This window comes from Musa acuminata, chromosome BXJ2-10, assembly GCF_036884655.1.
Source record: "Musa acuminata AAA Group cultivar baxijiao chromosome BXJ2-10, Cavendish_Baxijiao_AAA, whole genome shotgun sequence".
NCBI classification, from domain to species: Eukaryota; Viridiplantae; Streptophyta; class Magnoliopsida; order Zingiberales; family Musaceae; genus Musa; species Musa acuminata.
The window spans coordinates 35,197,941-35,223,700 of record NC_088347.1 but is presented as its reverse complement, the minus strand read 5'-3'; the positions used below and the strand labels follow the sequence as shown (position 1 = coordinate 35,223,700).

The 25,760-nt window shown below is 42.8% G+C and overlaps 4 protein-coding genes and 1 long non-coding RNA gene across 13 annotated transcripts; 1 reads left to right on the top strand and 4 right to left on the bottom strand.

Moving 5' to 3' along the window:
* Positions 1-2,424: 2,424 nt before the first annotated feature.
* Positions 2,425-5,712, bottom strand: LOC103969393 (protein IQ-DOMAIN 6-like). 4 transcript variants are annotated; one of them, XM_065130144.1, is made up of 6 exons: positions 5,342-5,712; positions 4,971-5,228; positions 4,655-4,882; positions 4,308-4,421; positions 3,475-4,217; positions 2,425-2,555 (listed from the first exon to the last, which is right to left on the bottom strand). In XM_065130144.1, exons 1-5 carry the CDS (start codon positions 5,561-5,563, stop codon positions 3,495-3,497), a joined length of 1,545 nt encoding a protein of 514 aa, XP_064986216.1. In that variant the 5' UTR covers positions 5,564-5,712; the 3' UTR covers positions 2,425-2,555; positions 3,475-3,494. The 4 variants fall into 4 exon arrangements, with proteins under 4 accessions (XP_064986216.1, XP_064986215.1, XP_009381181.2 ...); XM_065130143.1 differs by having other exon boundaries at positions 4,971-5,694; XM_009382906.3 differs by lacking the exon at positions 2,425-2,555 and having other exon boundaries at positions 3,360-4,217.
* Positions 5,713-6,676: 964 nt separating this feature from the next.
* LOC103969392 (probable mitochondrial adenine nucleotide transporter BTL3) lies at positions 6,677-9,332 on the bottom strand. Of its 3 annotated transcripts, XR_010492040.1 has the most exons (5): positions 8,352-8,930; positions 7,685-7,988; positions 7,149-7,562; positions 6,898-7,056; positions 6,677-6,764 (listed from the first exon to the last, which is right to left on the bottom strand). XR_010492040.1 is itself a non-coding variant. In XM_009382905.3 (4 exons), the coding sequence occupies exons 1-4, from the start codon at positions 8,792-8,794 to the stop codon at positions 6,991-6,993; spliced, it is 1,227 nt and encodes a 408-aa protein (XP_009381180.2). In that variant the 5' UTR covers positions 8,795-9,332; the 3' UTR covers positions 6,819-6,990. The 3 variants fall into 3 exon arrangements, 2 of the variants coding, with proteins under 2 accessions (XP_009381180.2, XP_064986217.1); XM_009382905.3 differs by lacking the exon at positions 6,677-6,764 and having other exon boundaries at positions 6,819-7,056; positions 8,352-9,332; XM_065130145.1 differs by lacking the exon at positions 6,677-6,764 and having other exon boundaries at positions 6,819-7,040.
* A 203-nt stretch (positions 9,333-9,535) lies between these two features.
* Positions 9,536-15,664, bottom strand: LOC135587031 (transmembrane 9 superfamily member 7-like). The gene is made up of 8 exons (XM_065130141.1): positions 15,506-15,664; positions 13,263-13,427; positions 12,993-13,102; positions 12,778-12,871; positions 12,581-12,693; positions 11,252-11,399; positions 9,867-11,177; positions 9,536-9,659 (listed from the first exon to the last, which is right to left on the bottom strand). Exons 1-7 carry the CDS (start codon positions 15,620-15,622, stop codon positions 10,020-10,022), a joined length of 1,905 nt encoding a protein of 634 aa, XP_064986213.1. The 5' UTR covers positions 15,623-15,664; the 3' UTR covers positions 9,536-9,659; positions 9,867-10,019.
* A 398-nt stretch (positions 15,665-16,062) lies between these two features.
* On the top strand, positions 16,063-21,083 carry LOC108951566 (uncharacterized). 2 transcript variants are annotated; one of them, XR_010492232.1, is made up of 4 exons: positions 16,063-16,948; positions 19,320-19,447; positions 20,063-20,177; positions 20,273-21,083. It is a non-coding gene; the product is annotated as an uncharacterized LOC108951566 (long non-coding RNA). The 2 variants fall into 2 exon arrangements; XR_010492233.1 differs by having other exon boundaries at positions 16,068-16,592.
* A 458-nt stretch (positions 21,084-21,541) lies between these two features.
* Positions 21,542-25,709, bottom strand: LOC135625395 (cytochrome P450 90D2-like). 3 transcript variants are annotated; one of them, XM_065130137.1, is made up of 8 exons: positions 25,208-25,690; positions 24,699-25,023; positions 24,378-24,527; positions 24,046-24,291; positions 23,812-23,901; positions 23,547-23,732; positions 23,168-23,289; positions 21,542-22,713 (listed from the first exon to the last, which is right to left on the bottom strand). In XM_065130137.1, the coding sequence occupies exons 1-8, from the start codon at positions 25,417-25,419 to the stop codon at positions 22,626-22,628; spliced, it is 1,419 nt and encodes a 472-aa protein (XP_064986209.1). In that variant the 5' UTR covers positions 25,420-25,690; the 3' UTR covers positions 21,542-22,625. The 3 variants fall into 3 exon arrangements, with proteins under 3 accessions (XP_064986209.1, XP_064986210.1, XP_064986211.1); XM_065130138.1 differs by lacking the exon at positions 23,168-23,289 and having other exon boundaries at positions 25,208-25,709; XM_065130139.1 differs by lacking the exons at positions 23,547-23,732; positions 23,812-23,901 and having other exon boundaries at positions 25,208-25,697.
* Between the last annotated feature and the right edge of the window lie 51 nt (positions 25,710-25,760).

Below are 25,760 nucleotides of genomic sequence, written 5' to 3'. Positions count from 1 at the left end.
TTTATATATTCAGTGGCTTACCATGGAGTTGTTGGTTGCTTTTCCAATATGATCTCTTTGTTGATCTTCTTCAAACTGCAACTCTTTTGCAGTTCTTTGTTCTTTGGATTGATAACAATCTATTTTTTCATCTCTGTGATATGAACATCCACATTGAATTTTTTCAGTTTATGGTTTTGCCTTGAGTCTTAGTACATTTCAGGGTGAAAGTTTCTTTCTTTTGTGGAATCACTAACCATTCCTTTTTGTCCAAAGACATGAAGATTGATGTAATTTTGTTTCAAGAACTCACCGATTATGTACTTTATTTTCTACTATTTACAGCTTGCTTCCAGTTTCCAACTTTGCCAAGAATTTGTCGATTTGTTGTGGATGGTTGTATCAAATTTATGATCTTTAAATAAAAAATTAGATGCATGCTGGTTTGTTGGCAATAATCTCTTAATGCACTCATTTGCCATGGATCACAAGGCTGATCACCTATATTATGTTTCTTGAGTAGAAAAACTTAGTAGCTGATGCATCTTAAGCCATATGCATCAATCCCACTGTTTTCACCTGAAACAGGAGATGAAATGTCAGCAATGTTGTGCAACTGATCAGTTTGTAGCAGAACAGTGGAACTTCAACATGGATGAATTCCAAAATGATCTTCATGATGTCTTCAAACTGAACGGTACTGCATTTCAGGTAAGTTCTACGGCGCTCAAATTTCATCTCCTTTAAGCATTCTCTGTAACACCTTCCGTTCATTTTTCGTAACTTTGAAATTTGATCGCAAAGAACTGTTCTAAAATCAGCTATATGGTTTTCTTGTGCATGGCATTCGTGTGATACGACACATGACCCATTTGCTATCTCCAGTTTCATCATGCCACAACCAACCATGTGGTTGGTAACCTATAATATCATGGAGTTGCATCACATCTTATTTCCTGGCACAACAATGCATCGTTTGGTAAACTTTTTGGACCATATAAGAGCAAAATGTTCTCGCATGCCTACCTTGTCGCCTTTTGTTATGCAAACTTGCTTGACTTTGAAGCCTACTCCATATCGATGGCATCCCAGGATTAGTTTCTCTGAATCCTTGCTTTACATCATCGCAAAGACATGCTGCACCTGAATCATTGTTGTTTCTTTTCTGCATGTCATGTATCAATTACACTTGCAGTCCAAACTCTATTGCTGTGTCGTTGTTGATGACACTGTGATTACTGTGAACATTGTTAGAATGTGCATCTGTTCCGCTGTTGATTCTGACCAAAGGACATATGAACCTGTTAGTGCTTCATTTGAGATTAAACCTGGTTAGATTAGGTGCAATGTTGCTTGCCTTGATTTGGCCACTTCATTTGGACTAATCTAAAGAACAGAGAACACAGAATCAATGTCTTTAGCCTACCAGTCCTGTGGAGTTGTTCCACTGCTTGTCCAGAATGGAAAATGCTATGTTGTGCACAACCCTGATGAATTGAATACTTCAGTAGGTGAGTGTATGATGATCCCGTGACCTCAAGGCTTTCTTCCAGTCTTCCCTTCTCTTAAGGGTCTTGAGAAACTTCCAAGTCAAGTCTACAGCAAAAATATAGTAGCCATGACTTCCTGCCCACAAGCTTTTACCCCAAAGCTGTTTGCTTCAGGAAATGTACAAAAAGAGGTGTTACGTGACTCTGGTCTTTCAGTCATTCATCTGCTTCAGATAGAATATTTTCTGATCTGTTTACCATATACTCACTAAAAGCCACTGTCTCATATGAAAGGTTTAGTCAACATGTAAACTACATGGTTGGATCTTGGAGTGGAGGCAAAGGAAAGTGCTCGAGCAACTTCATGCCAAGGTTCCTGGAGACTCCCAACTGGTAAAAGCTGTCTTGTGCAACATATCAATGTCCTTCCTAGATCTCATCTCTGTTTGAGCTTAGAAATTTAGGGATTGTGTTTCTAAAGCTACAAGAGAGATTTTTTTTTCTCTTATATATTTTTGTTTGTAAAAGGAAATTTGATGTCAACAACTCCATGTTTAGTTGTAAAAGAAGAGGGAGTCTAATATTCACTGCAGAAGAAAACCCAAAAATTGAAAGGTATTGTCTGATGGTCATGATATTTCAGTTCTTATTTGTGAATGTTTATAGAGCAGAAGAAAATAATTTGTTTCCAGAAAATCTATAAAGTTTGGAAATATTTCCATATAAAAATATAAATATACTTCTCATGCCTAAAATTCATGTTTTTTTTTCAGATAGAAGCATAAGATAATTTGCAATTTGCCTCCAGTTAACCTCACACCCTACAGACATAATTAACATAATTATGCCTACTACAAAAGCAGAAATAGATGAGTAGGTGCTGATACAGAGCAGGTAAAACTTTCACTTGCATCCTTACATAACCTAAACACCAATACTGATCTTAGTAACTCAAGAAACCCTGCATCAACATGCCAAAAGAAATTTGAAGTGGTCACTAACATAATAATGGCCCTGGTAATTTGCCAAGAATGTTCTCTGAAAAATCACAGACTCCTTGAGATCTTGATTGGTTGGAAACTCTGCCTGTTACATATTAAAATTAGTATGGAACTTCACTGGTCAAAGGAAGATGACAATGCATCCTAGTTGTGCATTGACTTAATCAAACCAACAACTTGATGCAGTTCCTAACATTTGCAGAGTAATTGAAGTAAATGAAACATCTACAACAAAAAAAAAAAAACTCCTCATAGGTTTGCCTTGGCTCCACATAGAAGTCACTTAACCTGTTCCAAGATACAGGCCATTCCAGTTTATCACACCAAGCTTAAAGTGCCAGTGAAACAAATGGATATTGTTCAAACTTTATTCTGAAAATGTGAACAAAGTGGGGGCTGAAGCTTAGAATTTCATGGAACTCAAGTCTGCAAGACAGTTATCATAAATGGAAATTGAATATTATATATAATATTTGCAATGAAAATTGAATATCATAATTTCTTGATATCGCAAAGTATGATAAAAACCTTGTCAATAAAAAAGAGTAATATTAATTTTATTCTAATCAGAAACACCTTGAGACAACTGCTCTGTCTATGCACATCAACATCTGGAGTCAATTTATGTTTCTCAAACTGGCAGAATAAATGAGACAGACATTAAATCTATTAGATCTTTGCTTTAGAAAAGGTCTCCAGAAAATTTAAATGTCTGAGTGAAATATACTAATCAGCAAACTAAGCTGTTCCATCAATTTCATTCTAGATCATATTGAGAGGATATGTTTAGTTTCTGGAACTCTTAGAAATGTTGCATAGAATTGCAAGAGTTTTAATTTCTACAATTGGATTAGAAAAGTACCAATTGCAAGTTGCAGAACAAGCAGTGTAAATACAATCTCAATCTCTTGGCAGTGATAACTTTTAGTTGTCTCAGAAGTTATAATCACACATTACAACAAGATGTTGAACGAGCACGACACATGCAAAGAAGTCATACATACCGAGGTAATGAAGCCAAACTTCAAGAACCATAAGATACAAAAGTATGTTCTTTGCCATAGTAACCATCTTCTTTTTCCATGCTTCTCATAGAAATCTTAACCCTTTGTGGTAGTGGATTCTCCAGATTGCAAGAAAAAGCTGAATGATTCAAGCGGTCAGTGCTCTTGATGTCAATACTAGACAAAGTCCTCCGATGAGAGCGAGCATCCGCAGATGGATGTCCCTGCATCATCATTCTCGGCACATTGAAAGCTCTCTGTTTTGCCTTGATTGATTCAGTCAAGCTCATGTAGCTGGGCCTACTTCTGTTGCTGTCCTCTGTTCTCTCTGAGCCCAAAAGAGTGCTGGTTGAGATCGGCGTCGACATGCAGAACGATGACGACGATGCAGAACTCTCGTTGTAGTATAATTCAGTGCTTGGAGATGAGGAAGGACGAGTTCTGCAGCCATGGTTGTGAGTAATGGTTGGAGGTCTCGCTGAAACCCTCATGGTCATGTTGTTCTTGTTTATTTTCACTGAACCAGGTTCACCGCATGTTGTGCGGATGCCACAATTGTCTTCTTTGGATTCTGCTTCAGGAAGATCCTTCTGGCCTGTACACTCCATCAACCTGTTCTCCCAGGGTTTGGCAGCCATCCACCTCTCCAACCAGCACCACTTCCCATTACCTTTATCAAGACCATGATGCTTGAGAGAGGCTGTGGTTTGCTTTGACCTCCCACTCATGGTTGACAAAGATTGCTGTCGGAAGACAGAGCAGGAAATATGGGCTGAATCAAATATTAATCATCACGAAAACTAGAAGGCAAGGCAATAAATCTCCACATTTACCTTTTGACAAAGGGCATAAGCAATAGCTCTTTCCCTCTTAACAGCTCCCTCCTGCCTCATCTGCAACTTCGCTCTTACTTCTTCCAATGTGCCCGGACTGTCGCACCATCCTTCCTGAAAACCACGAGATGATGCACAAAAGACAATGATGCATTACATTGTTAAGATCTGAATGAAAATAGATTACAGAAGAAAAAGTAGCAGAAAAGGTCATAATCATCGCTGCAATGACTTCAGGAATGACAATAGCTACTTTTCTGAAGACTTCAACCGAGATAGATGATGACGAATTAGAGGCATGCAAGGACTAAAAGCCTGTGATTTCGAGGATAAGAATGCGAGACTACCTCCGCTTCCTTCAGAGGATCCAGTTGGCCCCGATGGGCTTCGAGCATCCTCTGCACGGCCTGGCCCTCGGTGGACATGCGCACCCGCCGCGCCCGGACGCGCGCCTGCACGCGCACCAGGGCCTGCATGCACCTCAGCGTCACTGCCGCCTGCTTCCGCACTTGCCGGCCCCGCACTATGGCCTGCAGCCTCACGATCCCCCTCAACGCCCGCAGCGCTCGCCTCGCCTTGGGTGTCAGATCAACAAAAAGTTCTCATTTTTCTTGCAGACAGCGCACACGACTACTCGAATGTATGCAAGTCTTCTTGCGTTACCAGGAAGGCGCGGAAGGCGGTCTGGATGCGGATGGCCGCCCACTCCTGCCTGACCACCCTGAAGTCCCTCGGCGGGGCGCGGACGACGGTCGCCGCGGCGACGGTGAACGCGTCGGCGACAGACGAGGCGTCGGACGCTGCCGATCGGTGGCTACTGCCCCTCGACCCCCGCCGCAGCGACAGGTGGTCCCATGAGGAGCTCCTCCACAGCTTCGTCCACTTCCTGCTCCTTCCATTATCGCCACCACCGCTCCTTTCCTTCAAGAAGGCAAGGAGAAGACAAACAACAGAAGAGAGAGTAGAACCAAATTTAGCAGCTCGAGACTCAACCATGAAAGAAGAAATCAAACGACAGAAAATGCAGTGATTACACAGCCATCCTGCTCTTGCTTCTTGATGCCTGCAATCAAGGACTTGATCCACTTCCCTGAACCACCCATTTCTTGACAGATTTCCTCCCCAGAGAAACCTTGCAGCAGATATATTGATGCCTCCAGAGCGAGAGAGAGAGCGGCGGAAGTGTGTGAAACGGAGAATAAGATGAGAGGACACTGTGTGGGGTACGTTGGGGGGTGTAGCCTTTTGCATGTCATTTGAAATTCAAAAGAGAGAGGGAGGGATCTGTAGAGAGAGAGAGAGAGAGAGAGAGAGAGAGAATACAATAATCCAACAAAATCTTGCACTTTGGATCCATGTACTTTTGGTCGGGAAACGAAGTGCGATTACGATGCAGTTGGCTTTGGGTAACCTGCCCGAGGCTTTTGAGTTCTTCCTTCTCACCTGTTCTTTATGGTTAATAAGGAGAGTGGAAGCCTCTTTTTCTGGGAAAGCCCGAAAACCTTCTCGCAATGGGACACTAATTCATCATGCTTTAATGCTTGGCTCATCATCCCTTGCTAAACACTGGAATCAGGAGCGCTCAGTGCAGGTACAGCAGGCTGATTGAAATGAGGAGTTCTGACACACAAATAGAAGGCCAAAAAAGCTATCTTGGCAATGCAAACAAAGATCAGGGAAAAGCTGGGATGGTCAGCGCAGATACAGAAGGGTGACTGACATGAGGTGTTCCGATACCTAAACAGATGATTAATTTCTGGTCATGTGACTTAGAAAAAGATAAACATAATTAGATTCTGTGTCAACATTATTCCCATTTAGCATTTTTCCTTTTCCAGATCAAATCCGAGATGCTGACACCACTTCCTCGCATGCAATCAAAGAGATTGTTGTTGGCTTTCTGTGAGGACGGACTTGTGACGCCTGCAGGCCTCATGTTTGAAAGGGTCGCTGCTGCTTTGAGTTCCGGCGTGCGACAAGGTGGCTGGGAAGGAGTTCCGAAGACTTGCCCACCTCAAACTGCAGGATCGAGCCTTCCATCTGATGCCGGCATGAAATCAGTCTAAAACACGTAAGTTGTGTTGTGTTCCTCCATTGACCTTACCGTGCCACCTTCATTCATCTTCTGTGCTCTGACTTTTGACTTATCAAGGAAGATTAATATAAATGGACTTTCAGCTGTCAAGTGAGTACACGACAGTAACGGTATGTTTGTCATTACCGCAAACCAAATGCTTTAAAGATTGGAAATCCAACTTGATTTCCGGTTATGGTGTATGTTTGTCTTTCTCTTATTGCTTGACTGCAAAAGAAGCTGTTCCTGTTTGTGGTTTTTGATTTTTACCAGAGATAATTGATAGAAAGCATGCTTGAATTCTTAGTTCATCCTTCAGTACATGTCAGCAAACTTGTTCGAGACGGTACAGTTTCTGAGAAGCTCAGGATTCACAGGCAACACTGCATATGAATTCAGCCAATGATCATGAATCTACTACTTCTGGAACATCGATATCATTGTAACAGTGGAGCCAAATAGTTTACTAGATAGAGCTGGAATTTGTTGCAGTAATTAGCTCGTGCAATGACTTACATGTATAAGCAATAACGAATCAACCATGAGGAAGCAGAAAAATTTAAGATAGGTTTCATTGTCTCACGATTCGGCCACGCTCTGCATCTTTTTCTAGATCTTCAATATAGATTTCATCATCTCGTAGAAGAAATAGCTCAAAGCTGCAGAAGGCAACACCTGCAAGTAATAGTTAGTGGAAACTATTACGACTGGTTGTTGTCGGATGCTATGAAATAGTGTGCTGATTAGAGAGGTAGAAGCATCACAACCTGAAGTGTGCTCGGAACTAGTCCTGCAAAGAGAGACTCGGCTCCTCGTCTCTTCACCAGATCGATGAAGGCGGAAGCCAGGCCCAGGTTGGTGGATTGCTGGAGCTGGAGTTGCCTCCGGATGACTTCCAGAGGATACGTCACGGTCTCAGAGCATGCCCCTGCAATTGCACCGTATGCTAAGGTCCACGCAGGACCTAGTTCAGTCCTCTTCTTCTTCGTCTCGGAGAGGTGAGAGCTCTTGAGGATGTCGTAGACCGTGTAGAAGACTGCGCTCGCCGGACCCATGCTGATGAGGGCGGCAGCCAGGCCCTTGTAGAGCGAGAGGAAGCCTTCATTCTGCACCATGTGAGAGACACAGCCTGCCACTCCCCCGAGAGCGTCGCCGCCCGGCGCAACCAGCCTCGTCCTTATCTATCGATGCCTAATCATCTCAAAATTAATGCAGAAGAAATGAAGTGGCAAGGCAGTTGGGTCTGGCCGAATCGAACAACGATACTTGAAGAGATAATGTTGTCACGGCAAAAGAAACTTACGGTGTCGAGAGGAATGCAGATCACGGTGGCCAGGAGGCCGGAGATGCCACCCCCAACGAGTCTATCGTGATTTGTGATCTCCTTCTTCCCCGGGGAGTTGAGGAGCCAATCCAAATACATGTCGTAGCAAATGAAATTGATGGATTTGAAAGGTACCATGCGGAGGAGGTTGAGTGCATTGCCCTTCCAGAATCCCCTCAACCCTTCTGCAGTCCAGATACACTGGACTATCTTCACCAATGGACGCTTTGATCCCTGGACGATGCATTCCAGCTTTATTCTCTCCAATGGCGCAACGCACGTCCTGTTTTTACATCAATGTATACATCATCAGATACCAGAAGCTCAATTTTGCTATTTGATCAAATAGTTTCATGTTCTACCAGTTCACTAAAAAACAGAAGAGTAAGCCTAAACTCGTTATATTTGGCTTTGGATGATTAAAGAGATCTCGATCCATCTCAAGAAAGCATTGCACATGTTTAACGCGAGGAGTTAAACATCTTTTGCCCTGTTAAATCCAAGTCCAGCGCCAGATTAATGATGCATGGCCAGTGCATGCGGCTATGTGAAGTCAACAGAATTGCATCTTCATACAGTTCAGCGCCGGCCGGTAGAAACTTAATTCATGACCTGATGAAAACATACAACATGGGAGGAAATAGACCTGGATATGACTGTGGACACTGTGCCGGCCAGTAGAAACTTATGCATGTCATTCCAATGACCCTTCCCTTTAGCCGTCCCTTCCTCTGAAGCCAGGGCACTGTTGTGAGACTTGCGACTCCCATACTCTTCCTCCTCCTCATTTCCTTCCTCGATGGTGGCTGCTATGCTTTCTGGTCTCAGGATATGATTAAATCTCAGGGTTGGAGGGATTCTAGCTAAACAGGTAATGTTCTCGACATCGAAGCACTTCAATTCTGAAGGAGAACCAGACTTCCTGGAGAGATTGGCATGGAGGATCTTGGAGATCCAGAGTGAAGTTGAGAAGGGTGTCGCGAGGAGATATTGTGGGGGTTCTACAACAAAGGGTGTGTCTTTTGTTGCCATACTGAGTTCAGGGAAGTACTTGTTGAATGTGGTAGGGGATTGGTAGTGGTAATGCATGAGAACCTGAAAGAAGGACTGGTGCAGCTACTGAGATGATGATGATGAAAGAAAGCTGAAACATGGAGGAGTACTGGCAATCGATTCCTCCCTCCTACCAATGTGTTTGATTAGGAATGTCGATGGTTCAGTTTAAGAAAGGGAAGATACTTGTGCATAGGACAAATGGTGATGCATTATTATTAGTTGGCATTGGATGGGAAGGATACTTCTCCAAGACTCTGTGGCTGCGGTTCGAGTCTTGGAGAAAACCTTCAGTGACGAGACGTTGATCATTCTGTGGTGGTGGATACTTGCAATTTGGAAGGGCGTTGATGGCCTCAGATTCCAAGTAAGGAAGATGAGGATGTGAGGAGAGATGATGGCGTATGAAAGTCCACATGGTTGATGAAGACTAAGATTGAATGATATCTGAAGAAGCAAAGACGAGCAAGAAATAGGTGGGCATCGATCGGTGAGCATTAGAGCCAGGCAGCTGAGAGAGAATAGAGGACGGGGCCGATAGTCACTCGATCTGGATCCGATAGCCAAAGGATCGGATCGGATCGGATCGGGTTGACACAGGTTGAGCCAAGGTACGATGGAAATGCAATGACCGAGTCCCGGTCAGATGAGGGATCGGCGCCACGTAACCTCTAATAGTTTCCGGGGAGATGTTTCAGCCTTTAGGATCGAGTTGAATCCGTAACTTTAGTCGGCCTTTGAACTTTTATCTTCCTCTAGGGAGATGATACCGACTGCCACAGTCCTGATTTGTGACGGAAGCTTATATATCAGGTTGGTGAGAGGCCAGATCACCCCTGCATGATTTCAGGGCTGATTCGGTCCCGCCCCCAATAGCATCCGCCTCGTAGAATCACCAACCCTGATATAGAAGATCACCCGATAAGCATGCGTCAAAATGGAGTTGCATTTTCCAACAGAGTTTTGTATATCTTTCATTATTGCCGATCTAAAAGAACACTGCGACATGGAAATTGAACAGAAGTAGTACTACCAATATAAATGAATCAAACGAAAGAAACAAATTCAGTCCCTCAAGGGCATACTACTAATCACCAAGTATTCTTACCCTGAAACTGTCCAAGGAAGTTGTCTGCAGCCCTAGCGCTTGACTTCCCACATACAGTGTCACTCAACTCCCTCGAACTAAAATCTCAGCATCTATTCTAACCTTCCATATGCTGATGGAACCTTATTAAAAGACCTTTTTCCCAGAATCCCATCAGTCTATTTTAACAGATGAGTATATCTTGCGAACGAACCACAGACAGGCATAAAAGCCAATTGTCCCAGTCAACACAAAGAATGAATATGATGCGATCAACATGTATCCAAAGTAAAGGATGCCAGAAACCAACTTGGTTATCTCCAACTTGGTGAAGAAGTAGAATACCGCATATGCAAAGAGGTAGATTGCAGAAGAACCTGCGGTCAAATATGCCCTCCACCACCAATAATAATCCTCACTGCAAAGCTGGAAGTAGCAAAGCACCATTGTGATCTCAGCACAAGTCACGATGAGGATGATGAACACTATGAAGAGGAAGCCAAAGATGTAGTAAAACTGATTCAGCCATATGGATGTCAGAATGAAGAAGAGCTCAATGAAGACAGCACCAAATGGAAGTATTCCACCAATTAGTATAGAAAATCCAGGCTGCATGTACCAAGCCTGCTCCGGTATTTGCCTAGGGATCTTATTGGTCTTTACTGGATCCTCCATTGCAGGCTTCTTGAATCCGATATAGCTCCCAACAAACACCAATGGTACAGATATGCCAAACCATAGGAAAACCAACGCAAACATGGTACCAAATGGAACAGCACCAGATGATTTCTCCCCCCAGATAATAGCATTGAGCACAAAGAAAATAGCAAAAACCACACCAGGAAACATGAATGCAGTTTGCAAGGTGATCTTTTTCCACTCTGTGCCTTTGAACATTTTATAGAGGTGGGAAGATGAATATCCAGCAAATAGACCCATGAACACCCACAAAAGAACCATTGCAGTCATAAGACCCCCGCGGTTGGAAGGAGAGAGGAAGCCCAGCAATGCAAATATCATTGTGACCAAGGTCATCCCAAAGAACTGAACACCAGTTCCCACATACACACAAAGCAAACCATAATTAGTGGGTGATCTAAAAACATCACCATGGACTAATTTCCATCCTGTTTCTTCCTGGGCTTCATCCTGGGTCTCCAGCTGATTATAATTGGATATATCTCTGTAAAGGGTTCTCATCATGATCATCGCCACCATACCAGATAGAAAGAGAACTATCATCAATGAATTTATGATAGAAAACCAGTGGATTTGGTCATCATTCATCAGAAGATATGTGTCCCAACGAGATGCCCATTTAATTTCACTGGGCTGTAAGAGATGAAATGAACATGAGACATGCAATGGAAACCATTAGTAACAGAAGGTGTATCTTGTATACACACCTGGAATGTAACATCATATGAGAAGACAACATATTTTTCAGCAACTACTTCCTGTGGAGCATTGCTAGTTGGAGTTATTTTAGTGCTTGGGTAACAGGTAAGCACTTTAGGATTCTTGTCATCCCACTCACTAAATTCATGCTTCACACTGTTTGCAAAAGAAATTGAGAAAGAAAATGTTATACATCTCATCAAATGGGACAACTTTAGTTCACCAAGCTCTCACAAATGCATGGTCTAAGAGGGTCAAATGTAATAGCCTTACCTATACAAGCAAAGAGGCTGATTGCTTGACTTCAACTCTGGTCACCTAAGTTACAAGGAGCAACCTTCCCATGACATCAAGACTCATACTCTAGATACTAAGCATCTCATGAGTCATGATTTGACATATTTGCTAACAATCATACATATTCAGAAAGAAAAGGAAATGTCTAAGATCTTAGTACCCAGAAACAACAACCAACTGACAACAAAGACATTCGGGCACAGAATTTGAATTTGCTTGTACTCTGTAGGTCTTGACACATGTTAAGAACTCAACTACACAATCAAGGCTGCAGTAATTATGTGAAGAAGCAGATTGACTGGTTTCTTATTTTTTTATCTCAAGAAAGACTTTATCTGGAATTCCATTTTTTTATTACAAGTTTTCAACCTTAGATGAAAAGAAACCTATATATCTCAATGTCTGCACTCGTATTATTAGAATGAAAAGTACAACCAGACATACTCAGAAGGACAAGAAAAGATGGCAGCTCTGCGAATGTGAATCCCACTGTTGCAGTTCACGAAACCTCTATCCCAATGTTGGGAAGCTGTTTTTATAATGTAAATCTGTCGGAAGCGTATTACATAATTAAGGTAATCGTGGCATATTACTTGTAACAAGCTGATATTTAGAGATAACAAACAGAATGAGATTCTAGATACACATTTTTAGAGTTCAATTTCGTAAGCTGCCAAAACTTCGTTCCGTATGCTTCCTTCTTTTCATTTTTAAAAAATTCAGTGGAATTCCTTTTCTCATGGGCTTGTCTAAAGAATTAAGAAGAATCTATACCTTATTAAAACTGTTTATTGGAGCCCTTTATTAGTTTGAAAATTTCAAAACCAATTATGTAGTTTACCACAAGGAGAAGTAGATTGATCACACTGACACTCAAACTGAAGGCTAAGTAGATTGATCATATTGACCAAAATTTCCAGAATTATATTACTCAGCAGGACTATATTTAGTAGATAAACGAATAAACTCAGCATAAGATTAAACAATAATATGACAGAAGGAAAAAATGATTGAAATCATAAACCAACAAGTTTCATTACCTGCTTGGAATCACCTCAAAACCAACAATTCGAGAATCTTCGGAATCTAGATCTTTATGATACATGACTTTGAAACTGAGATGATTATTTATGTAATACTTATCATCATTGATCTGAACAAAGAAATCAAATATTAGCTATCTTATACAAAAGGTTGCCAATATTTGCAGCTCATAATGGCAGGCAAACTAACTCACCTTGTAACCAACACGGAATCCATGTTCATAAGTTGCTACTTGATTTCCATCTCTTCTTTGTCGAGGAACTGCTACAGGAAGATTATCCAAGATCCTATGAAAGCCAAGTTACCATGCCATTAGGATTTAAGATTATAGATACTAGGGATATAAGCTTCTAAGCAAAAAAACACTAAATGCCATTCTTTTCTTGAGAGGTAACACAAAAAACTTACATATTCACTCGATATTCATCATCTATCTTCTCCTTAAAATTCTTTGCAGCTTCAGGGGTAAGTTTTGTGCGACAAGCTACTTTGCAACCTTCATCCCTTCTCATTTGAAACTGATTTGAAATAACGTAATTCAAATGTCAAAAGGATGTTATCCAATAAAATAATTGGTAAGAATTTTCTTTTTTATTTAAGAAAAAAGCACCTGAGTTACAGAAAAACCAGTTGGTGAAGTATTAGTTTTGTCATGAGAAAGAAATTGAAAGTACTCACTGTGTAAATAGAATTCTCAATACGGTCTCCACGAAGAACCTCTCCTAGATTCTCAGCACTATTCATGATCTTCAGAGGCTTACAGTAATCCAAAAAATAGTAATCATATGGAAGTTGTGTCTTTGTAGATGAAAGCTTGTTCACTTTGACTTGAAGCTCATCATCCTGTGACAAGAAAGGAGAATCACCAATCAACATAAGCAAGTCTGATATCAAATAGCAAGTCATAAAACAAGCATTTCATAGAGACCAAATATAAAAAGATATCCAAGAACTGAAGCAAATAAGCTAAAACTAACAAATAGTACAAAGCAATGATCTCTTCAAGCATAAAAGTAAAAAAATCTCAAAATATAATTTACCCATGCAGTATAAAGAGGGAGCCAGGGATACATAAAGTCTTGATAGGCAAGCTATTTAGGGCACTGACACTTAAGTATCAACATGTGTACCTTGGAGAGACCAAAAAATTTGAACTCATATAACATTCACACATTCAATTCTAAAGATAAAGGGCATGTATGCAAACATTAGTTAAATTCATACCAACATCAAAGAATTATTGCGTATCCTTCTTTCCTTCAATGATATTAAATGATTTTAAGAAAACAGAAAACAATAGTGCCACCAGCACAATAACTATAATGATAGTGTTGTGGTTCTCATTGTCCAAAAGGAACCAGCCACCTAATGCTTGTTCAGTTCAGCAGGTTGCTATACAAGTATGTTTTTACCTAACTTGCTGCTACCTCCATTTATCTACATCCTGTTTTTTTGACCTATATACATTGGGTTAATACTTTGATATAAACATTTCACTCATGGTTGTAGATGGAAGGTGTGAGGCCCAGTTTAGTCCTACATTGAACATGGAAATTGATTGAGTTGATTCATAGAGCTACATAAATATAGTACTACTTCCTTGGGCTATAGCATTTTGGACCACGTGGGGCCTATGATGGACTTATTAAATCAGTTTTCACTGGATCAGATAGTGACAATTAGTTTCAGAGTAAACCCAACACTAATCATTGTGAGGGGCCTATGATGGATGCCTAAGAAGGAAATAACTACCCATAAATGGGGTTGAAAGCACAAAACGATGTGGAACCATCACTTGGTTGGACATGTTTGGACTAGGATACATTTGCATTAGGTACGGTAGGGTGCCTAATAAAAGAAAAGGGCTACATATGAATGAGTTTGGAAGCACATCATAACATGAATCCACCACTGCTGAGTCTCACAAACTGCATATTAGGAACGATTTATATGGCATGTGTTGGCTTTGGGCCTTGACAATTACATCAAGCCCCAATTGGGAGAGATTGTTATGCCCCTTGGTCCCACATTAGAATTCAAAGGATTGTGTCAGTTTATGGAGATAGATGAATCTACAACCAGTAACTTGGAATTATGCATCAAGGGTTGCCTAACACCTCAATGGACCACACCTTCACTATTGACTCGCATTTGTTAATAAATCTATTTCTCATGTATATGTTTACAAAATGGTTGTGTATTTTGTAGGCATTTTCTAAGCGGACCACATCCCTTACAAAGTCACATATAAGAGCCCATGACGCATATATAGGTGTTTGATTAATCAAATAGGTGTCAAACAATTGGTATTTTGTCTTTCAGTGGCTAAAGTTAAAGATCGCTAGACATTCCGATATCCATGCACAACAGAATCACAATGTGGATGTGCTTCATATCACCTATGTGGATCTTTTTTTTTTTCTTTCACCTATGTAGATCTTGCTATTGAAACAACAGTAGAAAATTGTCTTGGATCTTGTGCCTTCAATGTGATGACATTAATGCGTTTGATAAACAACACTTCTGAAAGACTTGTGACGCACAACTTTCAAGAATTGGCAAGTAATTAGAACAAGATGCTGCATACCATTCTTACAAGATGGTTAACGAAATAAATTCCATCACGCAAAATGCGGAGCGAACAAAAACGTTAGGAGCGACCACCAACCAAAACCTAATTCTTACATTTTCTTTTGAGAAAGAAAAGAAAATCTCAATCTTCAAGAATCCAAAAAGAGATCCAATCCTCGAAACCAAGGGGAAAAGAAGCAATCAACCTGAGATCTACGCATTTCGAGCCCAGATCCAACGGAAAGAAGAATAACAAGAAACGAAAAACCTAGATCTCGGTACCATCACAAAATGGACTCAAGTTCCAACCAGATCGGCCACGATTCGGATCGAATCATGATGGAAATTACCTTCTGGAAATCGCGAGGTGCCACGCCGGGGAGGTAGAACGCGTCTGCCTGGGGCAGCACGAGAAGAGATGAGAGGAGGAGAAGAAGAAGCGGCGCGATCTCGCCGTGGTTCGCCATCGACGGAGCGAGCGAAAAAGACCACACTGGTATCTCGTATTGAGACAGGTATATTTATATATATACACGGGCGAGGCAATGAAGAAACCAAAATAAATAAAATAATTAATAAAAGAGTGAAATATACTAATCAATTTTCTAAAACGAACACGAACGCCAGCCTCGTGTCTGATAGCAGAGTTTCGGGCCCACACCTTTTGGAGGTTATTACCAGAGGGTACATTCTTGAGTCAAAGCTTGTAGCGATATATAAATACACGTATGAAGACAATTTAAATTCCACAGAAATAAGAAATTGATGTCGTTTATACTAACAGAAAAATACATAAAAACAAAGAAATTAAAATAGTCATTATATATTTACTCATAGACTCGACCTATACTTTTGTATTGTCCTTCCTGTCGTTGGTTAGGATTCGGGCCAATCAATAATGCGCATTTCAATCCGACCCGACCCGTTATTAAGCCTTACTTTCGACCGCCGCGAAGTTTTGATTCGGCTTCTCTCTTTCCTCGTCTCTTTTCTGCCTATTCGAACCTCGGCGGTACCAAAAGATTTCATCTTCGCTTCCTTCTCCATTCGCCCCATCGAGCCGGGAGGAGCGAGCGAGAGAGGAATACAGAGACAATCGGCGAACCAGGGAATCAATCCAAACATGAGCCGCTACGAGGGCTGCGCCGCCGTACCGTCTCGTACCGCCATGGGCGAGGGTAACCCGCCTCCCGGAACCCTGCCCTTACCCTAACTAAATACAGGAAACGAAGAGTAAATCGAAGTAGCGCTGGAGATTTAAGTCCTTTTGCAAGCGGGAAGCCCGTGATGTTGCTGAATTTGATGGCCTCAAGGCCTTCGGGCAGTTCCCGCGGCGGCCATGACGGAGGGGGAGATCGAGGCCTGTATCCACAATATTTCTGTTGCCGGCGACGGCTGCGATCCCGCCAGAGAGTGCTGGTGGTCTTAGTTTTCCAGGTTTGGTTTGAACCACCCCTCTTGATTTCACTTTCTCTCTTCTGTACAATTATCTAAGACAAAAACTCCCTTGCACGTGCTTATATTTGACCATATTTGATCTTGTCACTCGACCACTAATCATGCATCAATAATGATTCTTTTTGTGTCACAAACAAGCTGTATAAGCAAGTAAGGCAGCATGAATTATGAAGTGTACTTCATTGTTCAAGACAATGAACCCTACGTCTCCTGAATCAGATGGAGGGGGCGAGCAGGCACGAGTGCAGATTATCATGGCTAATTTTCTTGCATATATATGCGTCTGTCAACCTGTCAGGACAGATAAAGATCGGCCTCATCCATTTAATTTCCAGGTGATCCCCAAAAAGTCAGTTCCACTTCGAATTGTTGAATCAAATTTGGTATATGCCAATCTTGTAGCAATGATAGACATTTAGGTTAAGATATAGCTGAATTTAACGAGATCTGATGGTTGGATATGATTAGCCAAAGTTTTCATGATGTGGAACCACATCAGGGGCTGTTGGATTTGTTAAAATTTGTCATTTTAGGTTAAAATTGTGTGTAGGATAGTACAAAAGAAGGTCCATGATCAACCAGATGCACCCAATCCTAACAAAACTTTTTGCTAATTTTAATCATTTTCCTGAAATTTTGAAGATATTGGGATCAGTTAAATCCATTCCCTATTTTAGATAGTGGGGTTTAATCAATCATAAGTTAGAACTATAGTAACAAGCATTAGAAGCCAAAAAGTTTGCAGATATGATCAAGACAGATTACACGGGGAAGAGTTTAGTAATATTTTGGCTTGGCTGCATGCTTCTAAGTGTATGTTCACTAAGTTTTAAATCCACAGTGGCACAAATTTAAGGTTGAAAGAAGGATTATGACTAGTGTATGCATTGAATCAGGAATCGAGACCGGTCCGGTTCGGCTACATTAAGCAATTTAACTCGATGGACATTACTTGGCTGGTCCATTCGCATGCTTAAACCAATCTGGATCTCAATTTAACTTAACTGAAGACTATTAAGCACATCTTTATTCTATAAGAAATTTGGTTCGAATGTAACCTATTGCAATCTAACCTTTCCACTCCATGACAATTGAAAATTGGCTAGCTGAGGGCAAAACTTCGACCACCATTATGGATCAATCAGCATTCCCCTTATTAACCATCAAGCAGGAATTTTTTGCATACCTAGAAGTATAAGAATGAAATGATTGCCATCATGTTGGTTCCCATTTTGGTGCTGGGATGGGATGCATTGGATACTCAACTAGATTGTACAGGAACCAGACACTTGGGAGCTGATCCCCTCTTAAGGTGGTCAATCTGGCAAAAGATGGTTTCTTTACACCTCTTTTAAGCTCGAGGTATGAGTGGGGTTTGCCATTCTTATTTCTTACGGTTGGGTTATGGTGTTAAAGTCTTTTGCATGCTGCTCGAGGCTGAAGCTTGGACCAGGAGGACTGGTGTACTTAAGCTTGGAAATCTTATGCCCTATAAATTAACTCAAGTATCCTCCCATATCCGATTTGGGACTAGATATACCGAAAGTTGCAAATAAATCCTGTTTTAGATATTACTTTCTCAATTTATTTATTCTTTGAGATGCAGATTATCTTGTATGCATGTTACCTTGGCTTTCTTTTTCTGTTGTTCATTGTTATGAATTTATCTTTCTTATAACACTAAAATATTATTTTTTGTTTTCTAGTTGACTAATGTTATTATTTTAGTTGGTACAACCGATCAGTTTATGGAATTGTCTTTATTGACAGAAATTTAATCTCTAAAGCACATTTCATTAGTCTTAAGTCATAATTATGACCTCATAGGAATTAAATATGCAGTTGAATTGTATGGTTCACTTGTTTTTGATATATTCACCCAGACTGTTAGATCATCAGACACTTTACTGGAGCGCTAGTTGGTCCAAGATGGTTGAACTGGCAAGATGTTCCTTTATATATGACACCAAGTTTCTTTTGTGGCAAAGTGTGATAGTTCGAACTGTCACAATTCAGGCTCCATAGCCATATGGGCCAAACCCTCAAAAAGAGGTATTCAGAAGCTACTTCTTTGGGTGGGTATATATTGACCAAAACCTAGCCCACATCCATTGCAGGTCTAATTGGACTGTGAATTACATGAATATTAAATTAACCATATTTAGGTCCATCATTACTTAGGCAGTCATCATAAATTAAAATCTGAAACTGTACTATTCTATATCTATATTTAGGTTTGACGACAACTTACAAATGAGCTGCATTTTGCTAACTGACACATATCACCTTGAGGTCAGGGTGGTCAAGGAGCTTAGTTCGTCATTTGCCGTACTTCGGATTGGGTTGTGATGTTACCAATGCATCTTGGGCATGGGGATCTTGCTTCATGTTTCTAAGATCTGTGTATGTGGTATTCGAACAATTAGGGCTGTGTTCAGATTTTTTTCCCCCATTTCAATGTGTTGGAATCACATAAACTAGATCACCAAATTTCTAAGAGACAACAACTAGCCTTAATTATAGCATATGAAGGTTTTGTTTTAATTTTCAGTTAGAGACCACTAACTGCAAAATATTAGAACTTTGGCACCAGTGACAAGGCGACAAAAATTATTTGTCTTTCGATATACTCATCATATACTGTCATCGAGTGTCATTTGTATTTAATTTCATCTTCCACTAATGGTATATTCCGATGTCCTGAAGGCAATTGACAGCCCACTTCGCCCTTCACACAAGATTGAAGATGGGTTGGAACAGCTAGAGGACCAGATTGTTATGCAGAGTATTAGTGTCGACTACTCTTATTCTCCTCTAAAGGCTTGAGGTCCAAAGTAAGCTATCGCCAAATATCTTTCGTGCTTACTGGTTACTCGGAATCTAAATTTGAGGTTTTTAAATGCAAATAGTGTTAATTTTTTTAAATAGATATTGTACTGAGAACTTGTACATATCTGAGTGTTCTTCGATCTGACTGGTCCTCCAGCGGACAGAAGGAACTTGTGAAGTTTCTCACTTTCTTTTGCTCTTACTGGATCTTGGCCTGTTCTCCAGGAAGAGTGGTTTTAGCACTGGTTAAGAAAGTGTTTTTTTTTTTTTTTTTTTTTTTAAGTTGGTGATACTTGAGTTTATCACTCCCAGCAGGAACCGTTGTGGTTGTTTGCCAGTCATTTTCATGTAGATATGATAATAAAGAAATGATAGGGATCTAGTGATGCATTATGATGCCAAAAGGTTATTGTCACTGAAGTTGCATCTTCTGAAAATGACGAATCACCTACTCGGTAGAATCCAATCATTGAGATTGGCTGAGACACAGCATTTTGGTTATTTTGTTGCGAAGAGACACCCAAGTTATACTTGTTACCACCTTTTAACTCTCTGATAGAGGCATAGATAGCATTATGATGTTTCTGGGCCCCTGATCTCGTTTTCCTGTCCATGTTTAGGTCTCTACACCATGCATCATTGTTGTTGCTGAGTTTAACTTTTGAGGAGCAGGTAATAATGCAGTTGATATCTCCGAACAGGCTTTTGACCATTGTCGGTTGGTCGTTTCTAAAGGTAAAGGTGATCGAAAAGTAGAGTTACCTGAGTTCTCTCCTTAAACGCCCAATTCTTTTTCTCGCTCCATTTGATGTTTCTTACGGTGGTTTCAGGTTGAAGATTCGATCATGTCACACTCCCAAGGTACTGCTGCCCTCTGAAGCATATGGTTGACGTGATGGCATACCTCTCGCATGAGGCTCTGCGGTCAAATATGGTCTCATGAGAGAGTGTTTTATCTTTGTAAAGCCGCAGAGGCCGAAGAAGGATTACGCAAGGCCTGGTAAATCTTCGGTGCCCCCATCGCAACTTGCAGGCCATGGTGGGGGGTCCATTACAGGACTATGGGCGCCATCCTCTTCTCCATGAGGAGGAACCTCCTTTTGCAGGTGCATCTGAGCAGATACACATCGAGGGGGCATCCGACGGCCATCGTGCCCATGCTATGTGAGCAAACCATGGCTGCGGTGGAGGCCATGTTCACCCCTCGTCTTCGGTTCAGGGAGTTCGGGGTCCTTCTCGTAGCTAAAAGTGGTGAACAAGGGAAGGGTACTCTTGAAGAAACGCAGCCGGAGCGGAGCGCACGGGTCAATGATGAAGGACGTGTGTTGGTGGGTCGGACCACCGCTAAGATCTCAAAGGACATGGCAATCCTTCACTGACATGGACGGAACGTTACGCATGCAGGGGGGCGCAACCCCACCGAACTCGAGTCCGACTCTAGTCCACTACGAGTAACACATTTGGCACAAAGGAACGAGACCTCCTTTTGATTGCCTTGGAGGTATGTATTCCACTGTTCTCACTTGTTCATTGTTTAATGTCCATTACGCAGGGTGACGGATTATTCCCAAATCGGAGGTGGCCTTTCTTTATTAATTGACATGTTCTTTGTTTTTTAGTTGCTGCTTTCGGTTATGTGATGCTCCGCATGATTTTAAAATATGCAATATAATTTTATATTGTATATATATATATATATATATATATATATATATATATATATATATATATATATATGGAGGGGCAAATATGTAATATCCCGTATTTGAATAGACAGATAGATATTTAAGACCCCAAAAAAAAATTACCACCTCCATATCTTTGAAGAGATTCTCGTCCTCAATGACAGTGATATTTCTCTAATGAAGAGTCAACTCTATATTATTATTTTTCATGATTGGCCATGTCATGGCTTGCATAGTTATTAATGTGCGCAAAAATACAATTATATGGTCATTCTATAAGGTCCGATGAACAAAAAGAACTGGCATTAAGTTGTGCTAAGTAGTGGTGATATATTTTGTGGGTGCTGAATATATTCTTGTTGATGTGTTGTGAAAACAACAAGGAAATGCCTACTAACACATCTGCTAGAGATGAGAATGGTAATGAAAAACATGTTGAGGAATCATAATATGAAATGGTAATGGAAATGGAAACCAGTGGAGGTTTACTAACACAACCCGAACGTTTCATTTGTGTGGTGCATATGGCAATCGTTGATCTCAGTCTTACATCTCACAAGCCACTGAGACCCCCAAGGCGGCGGAGAGACCCTCGGTGAAGTTGCAAGGCAATTCTCATCCATGCCTTGGATGGTTGGCTGTCATAAATGAGCCTCCTTGTGCTCTATTACACCTCGCACTCACCCCCTCAACAGTGTTTTTGCACCATGGCACCCACCCTTGTCACATTTGCAACAGGATCGGCTACAAACCTGGTGGATCACCAACGCCATGAAGAGATGGTAGGAAGGCAGCGGTGGTGGTCTGAGGAGATGCTGCTCGGAGCCTTTTGGACCTCTGCTTGTGAAAGTTACGCAAGAGCAAGATGGATGAGAGTGCATGGGCTTGCCACGATCCCCACCGCATGAAAGCAACCCCACTTCAGTGTCCTCTCCACCTCCACTTTTGTCAGCAGCAGCAGGAGCAGCACAGCCGAGGGTTGGAATTCGCAATGAGACTATACTAGCTTTGGTAGCCCTTCTCTAGGCCCTGCATACTCTCCCCCTTCCCCTCCGTCTTCCCAAAAGCAGCTTTACCCCGGTCAAACCCCTCGCATCTCTTCTCCGCCGCAGACTCCTTTCACCTCTTTCATTTCTTTTGTTGGGGCTGTGATCCTACGACCGTGTGACATGGCCTCCGTTCATCATCCTCTGTACACAATCATTTATTCTATGCTCAAAAAGTATGTATTTATCTACAGCCTATGGGAGCTTTCAGTCTGTGTGGCGTCCCACCCTAAATTGACAGGCCACTGGTGGTGGTCCATCCTACCCTACTCCCACCCCTCCCCACCCCCTTTTTACCCCATGAGGCCATAAAGCCAACAGCCCTTTGCTCGTCCCACCTCCCTCCCTCCGTCATTATTTCTCTCCTCCTCTGCTCCTCCTCCTCCTCCTCCGGAGTTCATACCTGTGAAGAAGACTGAGGCCCTCCCCGGTTACCATTTTGTTGCATAGCATCAGCTCCTCCTCCTTACCCGGATGGGCATTCCCCCCTTCATTCTTACAGTAGGAAAGTTCACGATGTGGTCCTCCTCTGCCACCCACCTGTGGTCTCTCACACACACAGACACACACACAAGAGGCGGATCAGACTCATCTATCATGCGTGATGATGCAATGCAGACAGTGACTCCAGCACACGTGTGTGCCGCTGCGGTGGATGCATTAGCACCGGTGTGTGCCGACATGTTGTGTACATGGCTCACATCCTTGGCGGAAATCCCAGAAACCAGAAATACTCGAGGCGTAGATAAAAACCACAGCAGCGGAAAACATCAATGTAACTCATTCCATATTTTAGCCCGCAGACACACACACGTGTGACCGAGCATAATGTTTGCCGATGATGATGATGATGCATGCAAGCGAGAATGATATGCAGCGAGAGATGTGCAGTCGTAGTACAACAAAACGCAACAAAAGTAGCAGCAAAGAAGAAAGAACAAGAAGAAACCGAGTAAGAGGAATCTGAAGAAGAGGGGTTGATGGCTATGCTTACGTGAAGTTGGTGACCAAGTGGTGAAGAAAGATGGAAGCCTCCAGCCTGGCCAGATCCAGCCCAGGGCACAGCCTTTGCCCACCTCCAAAAGGAGTAAAGCCACAAGAACTCATGTCCTTGTCCTGTGGGGCGCCCACGGGGAGAAGAAGAAGAAGAAGAAAAAGAAGAAGAAGAAGAAGAAGGCGCTCAGATAAAGATAAGCAAAAGGATGATAGGAGATCTAGCAGCAATAAAAGCAATTGGGCATGAGGTTGACTAACACCCGACTCCCCCCCTCCCCCCCCCCCCTCCCTCCCTCCCTCTTCACCCTGTTGTGCGAAGGAGAGGCAGGTGGGCGATGGATCCATCACCAGCAACGCACGCACGCACGCACACTCACCTTCCACCTCCATGGATTGAACTTGTACGCCTCCTCGTAGTGCTTCTCGTCCAGGTGTACCGATCGGAAGTACGTGAACACGCACCAGCCTTTGGGTATCAAGTGCCCCCTGATCTCCACATCCTTCACCGCCTTCCTCATGATCCCGCTAATTATGTTCCCCATACGTAGCGTCTCCGTTATCACCTGTTCCATCCTACCATACATCAGTCACCTTCTCCATACTTCCACACCTTCTTCTATCCATCTGCCGAATCCAACTTACGTGTTGCGTGAAGCTCAACGACATGTAGTCGGCCCATTGCAGTTCACCACCCAGCATCGATCTCCTCTTCTCCAGCCGCGTATTCTCCTCCTGTTATCCATTCACAGCAGATATAGTTCGATGACATACTCTAACCCCACGACCCATAACGCTATCAGGATTGCTAACGACGTTGGTGGTGGTGGTGGTGGTGGTGGAACTGAAGCTTAATGAGCATGGTTTCTCGATGGGTACCTCCAGATGTTGGAGAGCAAGAGGACATTCGCTGAGGTACTTGACTGCTAGTGTAACAAGAACAGGCACGGAATCCTCGGCCGGTATCATCAGATCGATCATGTTGTCCGATATCAGATTGTCCGTCAATTGGCCGCTGGCGTCGTTGATCAGCACATCCACCACATCCCGCGGCGCGCATCCCGACTTGTTCATCCTCTTCTCCTCGATGATGCTCTTTATTAGCATCACCATCTTCTTCTTTGCCTGCCTCAACGCAACGCTCATTTATTGGCCGCGCTGTGCCATGGAACGAATCGATGAATGACTGAACGAATAGGCGGTAGACTTGCCTGTAGTGATCTGTAGAGTCTACTCCCGGGCAGCTTCACCGGCAAAGACATCAACCCGGCAATAAATTCTTTGAATTGTTGCTTCAACAACTGCATCTCCTTTCCCGGCTCCAATCCAATCAACCCTTTGACTAGTATTTGGAAGATTATCTGATCCACAAGGAACAATAAATGATATACAGGCCCAACTCCGGCTCATTGAATTCACCTACTGTGGCCATTCTTAGGCCTCGCATGTGGCGCTACGGGCGTGCACGTGTGCGTGGAAATAATGAAGGGGAGGGGGACTGAGGAGAGGTTGAAGAGAACACACACACACACCTTCTTGGTCTCGTCTTGGATGCGGATGAGCTGATCATCCTGCCAATTGATCATGGACTCCTGCACGTAGCTCTGCATGTCTCTGGTGATCTGAGCCTTGAGGTCGGAGGACTTGAAGAAGGCGCCGATGAGGCCGTGAACTCGTCTCTGGAGGTTGCCATTGATGAGCAGAATGGAGGATTTCCCCATCAATTCCGTGAGGGATTTCGGATACCACGGCACGAAGGTCCTCGCATCGCTTTGCAGGATACACCGACTGACCTCTGCGTCGGTCGACACGATCGTCGGGCTGCCGAACAGATGCGACCTGAACACCTTCCCGTACCTGTACACAGACAAAGCCGGGAATCTAAGCGGACCTGCGACGATGACCAAATTAAGCCGCTCCACATAAAATCACAAGACGGAGCGACCGATGCGGCGTAGCGGCCACCGTGTGGCGGCAGCGTGGAGGAGGCCAATCGTGCAAGCAGGGCCAATAATTAAGGTGGCGTGTGCGTATCACGTACATGAGCGTCCGCTTGTCCATGAACCTCTCCGGCCGAGGCGAGTAGGCGCAGGACACGAACTGGAGGGTCTCGCCGACGAGAGGCCAACCCCGGGATCCTGCAGGGAGTCGATGACCTCTTTGGCCGCTTCTCTTCATCCCCCATGTCCGGGCGATGATCACCGTCGCCAAGAGTGTAACCGACGCCGCCCACAGCACCAGCGACGTGTCCATCTTCCGAGGATCCGATCCTGCTGATGGTCCTGTGAACCGCTTAGTACGTTACATAACGTAGGTGGCGACCAAAAGAGGAGGAGTTCGGAGAGGAGAGAAGGAGAGCGATGAATGGGTATGATGATGAGGAGGAGGAGGAGGAGGAAGAGGCGGAGAAAGAGTTTGGCGTTCGAGAAGCTAAAGTACAAGGCCCATTTGAATGGGCTTTGGCAGTCCCCACTCTAATGCATAGCCCCCACGTCTATGATTGTATCGTGCCGCAAGTCCTTGAGATTGCAAGCGCAGCTGCACGCCTCGTGCACACATGCCAACTCCATTCAATAGAAATCTTCTCTCCACCC